The sequence below is a fragment of the Centroberyx affinis genome, unplaced genomic scaffold, assembly GCF_046629955.1.
Source record: "Centroberyx affinis isolate AG114_WGS23_722 - 3 ecotype Tasmania unplaced genomic scaffold, CSIRO-AGI_Caff_v1 ptg000928l_1, whole genome shotgun sequence".
Taxonomy (NCBI): Eukaryota; Metazoa; Chordata; class Actinopteri; order Beryciformes; family Berycidae; genus Centroberyx; species Centroberyx affinis.
The window spans coordinates 52009-62840 of NW_027279507.1; the positions used below are offsets into that span (position 1 = coordinate 52009).

The 10832-nt window shown below is 39.1% G+C and overlaps 1 protein-coding gene across 1 annotated transcript; it reads left to right on the forward strand.

Moving 5' to 3' along the window:
- The first annotated feature begins 8482 nt into the window (after positions 1-8482).
- LOC139645927 (macrophage mannose receptor 1-like) lies at positions 8483-10499 on the forward strand. The gene is made up of 5 exons (XM_071521799.1): positions 8483-8514; positions 8678-9024; positions 9448-9783; positions 9870-9967; positions 10305-10499. The coding sequence occupies exons 1-5, from the start codon at positions 8483-8485 to the stop codon at positions 10440-10442; spliced, it is 951 nt and encodes a 316-aa protein (XP_071377900.1). The 3' UTR covers positions 10443-10499.
- Positions 10500-10832: the final 333 nt, after the last annotated feature.

Here is a 10832-nt window from a genome sequence, read left to right on the forward strand (position 1 = left end):
CCTCAATTTTAATTTCATAATGCGGTGTGTCCCCTCATTACTACCCAGTCCCATGCACCCAGTCTGCACCAAACCACTCTCTCTATCCAGTCTTAACCTGCTGAAGTGTTTCATATTATTCAACCTGTTACTCATCTTCAAATCTTTGTGTGTAATTCAGTCAAGCTGGCACATGCACACAAAGGGCCCAACCTACCTGATTGCCCTCTCAGGAGACATTTTAGAGTGTTTTTTGTTTTTTTTTTTGGTTTGGGTTTTTTTGCATAACCTAGGCAAACTACGTTGGCCGGTCTCAACCTGTCATCATAATTTGCCTTGCCGTTTCATCTCTCACGCAGTTCTGCTCTGCTTGAACCAACCAGTCAGCTGAGCACAGAGGCATTGCGTGAGAGAGCAGCGCTTCAATCACCTGCTGCAAGGACCTCCATTAGTGTTACCTAATGCCGAGTCAAAGCAATACACATTGCACTTGATTTTGTACCAATTTCAACTTCAGCCACTGCTGGTTCCTATTCAAACTTGGATCATTCAATGTGCGCTGGTTTATTCAAAACCTTGGCTTCTTTGTCCTGCCCACTGGTATGGTGAAAAATCGGGCCCTATTCATGTCTTTCTGCTCAGGCCTTTAAATACCAGGCGTGTTTAATTCAGTTTTAGTTAGCGCATGAAGATTGAATTGGCTATTCTACATTTTTGCCCATAAGAAATCACTGAAATGTTTTTAACGTCAAAAATGTGTTTTATCAACGTGTCAAAAGATGAGTTTCTTAATGACGACTGCTTTCTATTGAAATCACAGACAAGGCACTCTCCAATTGAACTGCTCACTGCATTGAAACTTTGCATAATCACTTGAAAGAGCCACGTCGACATCGCATACCTATTGAATGTTCATAAAATGATGTCTTTTCCTAAACCTGTAAATTTGGTCATAAGTGTACACTTGATGGTACCAATGATGTTTGGGGAGCCCACAATACAATGGAATCTGTCCTTGATCATGTACCAACATGTTACAGTTTACATGTTATAGTGGAAAAAATGGTCAGTGTACAGATTTACAGGTCAATTTATACATTTCCCAACATTCAATTTTTATTCCCACATGTCCCGGTTTATATGCACTTGCCCTGGCTCATGTGAAAACTACTTACATTTACCGGTTTGTTTGCAGATTCAGATTGTTGCAGATTGTAACCAAATCAATGTAACCAATGTAAACAAAACAAATGTGCTCATGTGGTTTAGCTGTCGGTTCATACAGCCCAGTCTTAAAACATTAAAGTGGCAAACATGATGTTGTGAATTAAGATTTTAAAATCCGATGAAATACAGTTTGATTGCACTGTTGGTTCTGCAATATTTATGCAGCAGTGTTAAATATTGGTTAATTACTTATCTGGTTTAGTTGAGTTAAATGGAGGGAGGGATGTTGTTCTCTCTCTCTCTTTCTCTCTCTTTCTCGTTTTCCCTCCCTCTAATGCAAAACCAGAAGTACAATCAAACTGTAACCCCCCTTCCTCCATTTAACTTAATCAAATAAGTAATGAACCAAAATTGAACACTGCTGTATAAATAATGCAAAACCAACAGTAGTGCTATATATTGGTTCATTACTTATCTGGTTTAGTTAAGTTAAATGGAGGGAGGGAGGTTGCTCTCTCTCTCTCTCTCTCTCTCTCTCTCTCTCTCTCTCTCTCTCTCTCTCTCTCTCTTTCTCTCTCTCTCTCTAATGCAAAACCAGAGTGCAATCAAACTATACCCCCCCACCCCCCATTTAACTTAACTAAACCACATAAGGCTCATCAGTCTCCCTCTTCCAGTTGACACAGGCCTGCTCTGAGCTGTGCAAGATTTAAAAAAAAAAAAAGGCAGTAATGTTTACTTTCTCTGGGTGGAAGAATTCCCACTACTTTGATTTTACTGAACAAAGAACATTAGACATCCATGCTATTTGGATAGCAAATCACATAGAGTGCACAAGTGCTTGAGTTATCCCAAAGGGAAGACAGGATGTTATCGCTGGCTTCGGAAGGTGTACCAGAAAAATAATATAATAAGCAGTCTAACAAACTATTGCTCCCAGGGAATAATAGGTAAAATTGTGAAATTACTTTTGAATTGAGTAATGAATAATGACTTTTTTGAGTAATGAGTCCAACTCTGGTCCTTTGGGCACCAGTCCCATGCCACCAGACCCAACTTGTCATATCTCCCCGTCCAGACCCAGTCAACCACAGTCCGGCCCCAGATCCAGCTCAAATACCACTCTTGTCATGTCATGACGGCCCGTGGCTCTTGGCTGGGGTACGCCTCCATCTAGGTCAACACCACTAGTTCTATACTGCCTGACAACTCCTAACACAATGAGACCATTAGTGTTGGAGACCCGTGGCCCGGGCCCAGCCGGTTCAGGTCTACCTGTGCCAGCTCCAGGCCAGAGGGCTTGTCTCATAGAGATTAATGATCCCTGGTGCTGCTCAGAGTGGGCCACTCCTTGAGTGTGAAATACACCTCATCTGCCTGGCTGGAGCACTGATTTATTCCTGTCTGCACGCTCGCCCTCGGTGTCTGTAGGGGGTTTGTCTCTGTTTTGCAGTGTGTGTGTGTCTGTGTGTGTGTCTGTGTGTGTGAGGAGAGAGAGAGAGAGAGAATGCCTGGCCAACCCTACCCCATTCTCTACAACTTTATTTGTTTTCACCCCCCCCCCTCCACCTCCTCACGCATGAGTGCACTTGCATATCTGTTTGCATCTGCACAGCTATTTGAATAAGTAGTCAATGACTTCACATTAATTTGACTTGATTTGACTGATTTTTGCTCTTTCTCTCTCTCTCTCTGTAGGCCTTTGTATAGTGTTGTGAGCATCTGTCTGCCTGTAGAGAACACTGGTATGATTACATCATTGTCACACCAGAGAGCTGTGACTCACTCACATTCAAGTTCCCCAGTTTCAACTTCATAATGCGCTGCTGTGTCCCCTCATGTTATCCTGTCAGACGCCCCTAATTTGTAAAACTCTAAACCTCCCTACCCCATCCGGTCTTAAAGTTACAGAACCTGTTTACTCTGGATGATTTGATCATTCCATCTTTGTGTGTAATTCAGTCAGGAGTCCCACAGATGACCCAGCTCCACAAACATACAGGCCCCAAGAAAAAAAGTAGCTTTTAATATACATTGGCACTAATTAGGGGCCCTTACACAGTCACAGTCTCTACTCTTTACCAGGGCCATGAACAGACTTTTTGGAAGGCATATGCTCAAATTAAAAAAACAGAGGTAGGCTGGACTGTATACTTGAGATATAGTTCTTGTTCTTGTTGTTAGAGTGAATGAAACAGAGAGTAACACACACGTGTCACTGAAACAATCAAGACAACACTGATTACCACTACAACCAGGCCTGTATTGTAGCTTTCACTAAATCACTAATTAACACACCTATACTCAATGTTAAGAGTTTACAGATCATCCCCCTATTAGTTTAATTAGCCTAGCTGTCATTTGGTATACAGTACTCATCCTAATATTCATTTAATTAAGGGAAGACTTAATGAACCTATAGTGCCAATCATAAAAGGTGTGGACATAGAAGCCATTTTTTAAAATCTGTGCTCTATATTCAAGCATTATGGATTTGTGATCAAAAGAAGAGCAATCACAGAATGTGACTATCATGAAAGTTATATGTTGTTTCATTTTTTAAACAGTGATGACAGCAATGACGATAGTAAAATTACATTACTGTTTAAATGCATAATTTTATCAGACTGAAATGAATGTGTGAAATAGGATTGTTTTTTTTCTTGTTGTCACTAAATTATATGACACTGTTAACACTGTAGCCTTTTATTTTTTTGTTTGCTAAGCACAGCAAAACTTGCTACTACATTGACTGACATTTTACCTTGGGTGACTGGCTGATAGGGAAAGGTTGATGGTCACAGAAGACAGTCCAGTGGCAGTCTCTTGCTTTCTGTCTCAGTGCCTTCAATCAAGTGAATTACTAAGTTAAACCTATGCTGCGGTCTGTGGTGCAGTCAATATGTCACCCAACAGGCTTACAAGGTTGGCTAATATTGCAACATGCCACCTAGCTGACACACTGTGCATACTCATAACATTAGGAGTAAATTAGCGTCCTCTGAAAATGGCCACTGACCGTGATTTCTCACAGTGCTCATTATTACAACAAACTGAGACATTTTATCTCACATTAACAATAGCAATAGCCAGAACTATCACAGTCATTGTGGATAGTTCCATTAACTGGCTCACTGTAATTTCTGTGCTGTTAGCATTTTGTGACCCTCGATCAAATCTTTTATAGTCAAGCAGTTGTCTGACAACAGAAACAAAAAGATATATCAATGACCACACCAGTATTGTGTCATATACTATACTGAAACACAAAGCAAGCGATCACACACAGAGGTTGGCTTTTTAACATTGCCAGCAATGGTGAGAACCGATCTATACTCTGCAGAAGTACATCAGCCATGTTGGTGAAAAGGGCCTATTGTTGGATAGCTGGATAGGTCAAGCTGCATTTGTAAGTTGCTTGTTTGCATCTGTATTTTTATTTGAATAAATAATGGTTGAGTCTTTGCCTATGCTAAATCACGCAACAAGTCCTGTCGCTTACTCATAGTACACACAGTGTTAGTTTTTATAGAAATGTAATGAAGGCAACTGATGAAAAACAAGTCCCCGAAATATAAATATAAAAAAGAATACTTAAGTTTCAGTTTTTAAACATTTTTTGTATTTAAGCTGAAACTTAAATACATTTACTCACATTTGACACCTGGGAGATGCTCAGCAGAGGTGGGAAGAGTGCCAAAATATCCTACTCAAGTATCAGTACTGCTAATTATCTGAAAATTTTCTTAACTAGAAATAAAATATTGTTGGTAAGAGCTTTTAGTAAAACTAATATGTAGCTCATTTGAAATGTACTCCGAGTAATATAGACAAGTACATTAATTTTATAACCCCACAACTGTATATTCTAATTTGTTGCTTGTATTGTTTCAATGTTTGTTTTTTGATGTTTCATTGCTGCTGTTACATTCTATTTCATGTTCGATTTTTCTTTTTTCCCTGCTGCATCCTCTTAGTTTTGATGATCCAGTTTCTCCATAGGAATCAGTAATATTTCATCTTTTCTTAACTTTATCTTATGTGACAGACGCTTATGATTCAGATAAACCAAAAAAGTTATTACAAAAAATGTCAAAGGTCATGCGTAAAGTCATCATAGGTTAAAATCAAAAATCCTTGGCTGTGGCTGGGTTCAGAAATGTGCGAAGAGGGAAAGGGAGGAGTGAAAATCGAATCGTCATCGTCTGGTGTTCTTGTGGATATTTATGCACAGGCTTCCAGTAAGAAGATCAGTGCTGACGGTGAGAAGGAGAGAAAGACTAAATGTGATCCTTCCAATCAGGTATGTTTCTATGTCTATGATTGTTATTTAAACTCATATTCTGTGATTTAGGAAAGATGAATTGGGGAAATCCAGTAAGTTTACACAGGAGCAGAAAAGATTTAAATGATTCACTGACAGACTGGACAAATTGGTGTTCACATCAATATCATCAGGACTTGGGGTTACTTTGGTCATAATTAAACTAAGCTACCAACCCATAAGAGCTATTAATGCAATGTGGTGTACTTGTAAGAACTGTTCAGCTTACTTACAGCTTGCTGCCTTATACACACAGTTAAATTACCAAGTTAGGGACATTGTAGGTAAAAAATTTCATAATTTGTGCGAAGAAATTATGCACATGAAATTATGCCCACTATTTAATAAAATGTGCATGTGTTTTTAAAGCTTGTGCTCTATTTAGCTATTCAGCAAGTTTCAAACTCATTTCACCCACTTGCCATAATTAGTTGAATTTACCTGATTGCACTGATTTATTTAGGCCTGATATTTTGTTGAATAATAGTTTGTTAATTCATGAAGTTTTACTTCAGGTAAAAAACTCAGGGGATGAGTTATCAAGGCATTGCTTGCTGACAACTCTTACTATGCAAGATGTTATTGTAGGCATGAAACAATTGACAAGGATAATGAGCAATACCATTGTCAATATTATCTCAAGATTATTATCTCAAGACCCATTATCTCAAGAGCACCACTTAATTATCTTGTTTTTTCTCAAGAATATCAAACTTTGTTTTCTCGTGTTCACCATTTCAATAACTCATTATCTTGAGATACCAAAAAATGGTTTTCTCAAGATCATGACTTAATTAGGTAAATCATTTTGGTTAGGTCAAAAACTGTTGTGATGATGTCACACCTCAAGATCAAGCTCTTTCTTGGGAGGATGCTCTCCTACTTGCAAAGTAGGCTGATGGTTACACACACAGTTGGCAGTCAATGCTTTCAGTTGGCAAATGTGCTATTTGTGACTTTACTAGCTCTGTGCACGGCCGTGAGTATATTTTTTACTTCATTATCTCAAGATCATTACTTTATTATCTCATCTCAAGATAACAAATGAATGGTTTTGCTGAGAGCAGAGCTTTTGCCACATTGCTGTTGCCTTTATGAGTGGCTAGCGTAGTAAGCCTGATAGTGTAGCCAAGCCAAGACAGACTATAGACTAAAGTGGAATTGACAGTGTCAGGAGGGATCATGATTGATCAACGATTGATCATCACATTTTGCTTTAACCAAGGTATTACCAAGGCAGAAATTGCAGCCACAATCAGTTACCTAATTAAGTCATGATCACGAGCAAACATTTTTTTATTATGATATTGAGATAATTAAATCATGATCACCAGAAAACAAAGTTTGATATCTTGAGATCACAACATGAGGAAGTTTTGATCCCGCAGAAATAGATGTGTTCTTTAATATATGTCTTTAATGTAAAGAGATTAAAAATTGTTTAAAAAAAGTTTGCTATGTGTTGTATCATAATAAGGATGATTTGGTTTTGCCGTCTCCGACAAAACAAGGGCTCCAGCAACAATTAGACATGCTACAAGAATACTGCCAGAACTGGGCCCTGGCAGTAAATCTAAAGAAAACCAATATCATGACCTTCCAAAAGAGGCCAAGGTGTCAGGAAACCAGACACCAGTTTACCATAGGAAGTACCATTATAGACCACACCATGAGCTACACCTACCTCGGTCTTACAATTACAGCCTCGGGGAGTTTCAGCCTGGCAGTGAATGCTCACTCAGTGGGACAAACTGAAGCCTTACATGCAGAATTCTCCTGCAATGTCCTCCATATTCAAAGGAAAACACCTACAAATGCATGTAGGGCAGAACTAGGTAGATATCCATTAGCAATTAACATCCACAAACAGGCACTAAAATTTTGGAACCACCTAAGATCTAGCCCCAAAGAGAGCCTCCACTTTAAAGCCTCTCAAACCCAAGAGCTGAACCCACAACAGAGTCCGCTGTGTCAGTTGGTGCTGAGACTAACTGCTCCTGCACAGGGAAACCCTGAGCAGGCTCACACCAACACTGCTGCACAAACACCAATTCAAGTTAACCAAATTATTAAGCAATACAAAGAAACCTATTTGTAACATTGGAATAAAGAAACTAAAAGCCAAAGTAGATTAGAATGTTATCTGACCCTAAACAGAGAATATAAATTAGCAGAATATCTCTCTACTGTCGGAGATAGAAAGCAGAGACAGATCCTCACCAAGTACAGGCTCAGTGACCAGAAAGAACAGAAGAAAACAGAACATGTGGTCACTGTTGGATAGGTGAGGTCTAGACGGAGTTGCACTTCCTCCTAAAATGTGAAAAATTTAACTCAGCCAGAGAAATCTACTTGAACAAGTTCAGCTCCCAAGTCTCCCACTTCAGCTTGATGATCAATCAAAGCTACGACTTCTACTAGGAGAGGGAAACACAGCAGACCTAGTGGCTCAGTTTGTAGAAACTTGTCACAACCTGAGGAACAGTGAGTGACCAATACACCTTTATTTTATTTATTTATTTATTCATTTATTTATTTCATTTTTCTTTTTTTATAAACATAATCTTAATCTCTCAATATCTTGAAACCCCACATATTTGATATTTTTCTCTTTGAATGTTATTGTATACTGCATATATATATACTGCATGTTTGCTGGTAACAAGGGTTACACCCTTGTTACCAGCAAACATTAATTCCTTCACATAGTTTACTGATCCTCACTCTGCGATGGAGGCTCTGGGTTCAGGAGCTGAACACGCAGCAACCCAGATCCTCCTCTGTCCGGGCACTGACTCTCTCTCTCTCACATACACACACACACACACACACGCACACCTAGACTGATATTCATCTTGATGCTTTGGCAATATTGTCCGTGAACTTTCATGCCAATAAAGCACATTGAATTGAAAATTGAATTGATGATTATGATGTTGATGATGATGATAATGTGATATTGATAATGATGAAAAGTAACATCACTGCAACCTGGTAGGCCACAGCCATGGAATGGAAAGGATTCAAACTCCTACTGCTCTCAGGTCAGTAATACTTAGCTGGTCAGGTCAGTGTAAACTACAGAAAGGGCATTCACAAGTTCCACTACTACCAGACATTCTGAGTTCTAAACCGAATGTGAATGAATTCTCCAGTGTTAAAGTAAGCTCTCTTGTCAGGTGTGTGGGCTCTCTCCTCATGCCTCAGCAGAGAGTACCACTATGTGAACCTGAAGAAGAACTGGACAGAAGCTCAGAGTTACTGCAGGGAGAAGTTCGACGACCTGGCCACCATAGACAATGAAGATGACGTGGATAGAGCGATCCATGTAACAAAAAGTGTCAATCTGCAAAATCGATTCTGGATCGGGCTGCATGACAGGTGGAAGTGGTCTAGCAGTGACCATTACGGTGATGAGGAAACCAGCTTCAGGAACTGGAAGACATCTGAACCCAGCCCCGGCTCTGGCCAGAATTGTATCATAGCATATGGAAATAGGCAATGGGCAGACGAATTATGTAGTGTGAAGAAATGGTTCCTATGCTATCACAATGGTAGGACATCTTACCGACTTTTACGTAGAGGCTTTATGAATTCTTCACTAGGCCTTTTAACTGTTTGAGTGAGAAAATAAACCTATTGTGCCTATACATGTCCTGTAGAAATGTCAAGTGGTCATTGTTTAGGAAGTAAGGAAGTATATAAAGTATATAAATACATATAGGATTTAGCCCCATAGAGTACATCAATTGTGTTGAAAAATCCTGTTTACCAGGAACAGTGTGTCTTTTGGAAATTCACAAAGAAGAAAAGGCTATACACATCTATATCATCATCTGTATACATCTTACACCTACATGCTTTTACATATAGGCTATGACAAAAACATGTGCTTCAACAGGCTAGTTTTAACATTTGCTTGCTGTTTGTGTTTTTGTTGTTTTGTTGTGTGTTTTTGTTTGATGTCTATGCTCTAGACGCTCATGAGAAATACATAAAAGTGGAGATTCCGATGACCTGGTCTGATGGTCAGAAGCACTGCAGGAGGTGGCATACGGACCTGGTCACCATTAGGAACCAAGAGGAAAACGACCAAATCTGTGGTTTGCTTGATTATGATGGTACACACGCGTGGATCGGCTTGCACAGGACGCCTTGGACGTGGTCAGACAAGAGAACCAATGCATTCTCTAAATGGGATCTTAATCAGCCTAACCACTCGCGTCTAAATCAGCGCTGTGTTGCGATGAATTCGGATGGAAAATGGGTCGATACGGGCTGTGCTGCCAGGTATCCCTTTGTCTGCTATAAAGGTGAGTGCCTTTAATGCAGTCTACTTCTTAGTGCATGTGAAGCAAACGTGTTGAACTTAATTACACCACTTTTATGCCCTACTCAGTCCCAAGAAAGACAGTGGAGGTATTCAAAGTTCAGGTGATTCTTGGAGGATCTGTGGACCTGAATGACCCCATGTTGCAGGAGGCCATGCTACAGCAAGTAAGTGAAGGCATGGAGGGATATGTAGCAACCAACATCCTCTTTGTAACAGAAAGCAATGGGGTTTATGGGAAATGTGGTCTTAATTTTGAAAAACACAAAATTAATTTAAGTTACAGTTTAATTAATGAGTTTAATTACATTTAGTTATATGTAATACCTTTCAGTAAAATACCAATATCCGCAAAGTAGTAAGTTTGTACAAATTATTAGGTTTATTCTGTAAGTTTAAATACTGAGGTTGATGCATGAATGAATTTGATGTGTTCCTATGGTGGCGAATCATTCAAGGTGAATAAAAGATCTTTTCAATGGAGATGTGAAATATTCCTTTTAGGTGAAGATGAAAATGAACAGTCATGGGATGCAGGAGTACTTCACGCTGAGATGGAAGATCCAGCCCGATGGAAAGATGTTCCACAAGAGAAAAGAGGAGAAAAAGTCCACTGGTGACTGCGAAGATGAGTCAAATTAGCTGAGGGATGAGCACATTCTGCTTGCTAGCTGAAACAGGACTGGGCATTAGTTGGCTGTGCAAATAAATTAGAATTAGTAATTCTAGTAATAAATAGAGTAATAAATGTATGCCAAAAATGGGATTTTATGTGTTTGTTCATCTATCTATTTAATATTGAACAAGTTATTATAAATCAATAATTGAGTTCATTTGACTTGCTGTTGATGTGCTTAGGCACTTTTCCACTCCTTTACAAAGGTTAGACATTAAACAAGTGAATATTTGTTGCAGTTTGTGTTTTTAACATTTAGCTGATCTATCCCATAGATGATTTGTGAAGGATTTTATCATTAATGCATTGTTTATTGTGGTCACTATCACAATTCATTTGATAATTATCTGTACATA

Excerpts from the sequence above, each read along its gene's own strand:
- LOC139645927 (XM_071521799.1), top strand. The coding sequence starts at position 8,483 with ATGGAAAGGATTCAAACTCCTACTGCTCTCAG. Across the intron at positions 8,515-8,677 it reads CAAACTCCTACTGCTCTCAG|CAGAGAGTACCACTATGTGA; the intron begins GTCAGTAATACT and ends CTCATGCCTCAG. Across the intron at positions 9,784-9,869 it reads TCCCTTTGTCTGCTATAAAG|TCCCAAGAAAGACAGTGGAG; the intron begins GTGAGTGCCTTT and ends TGCCCTACTCAG.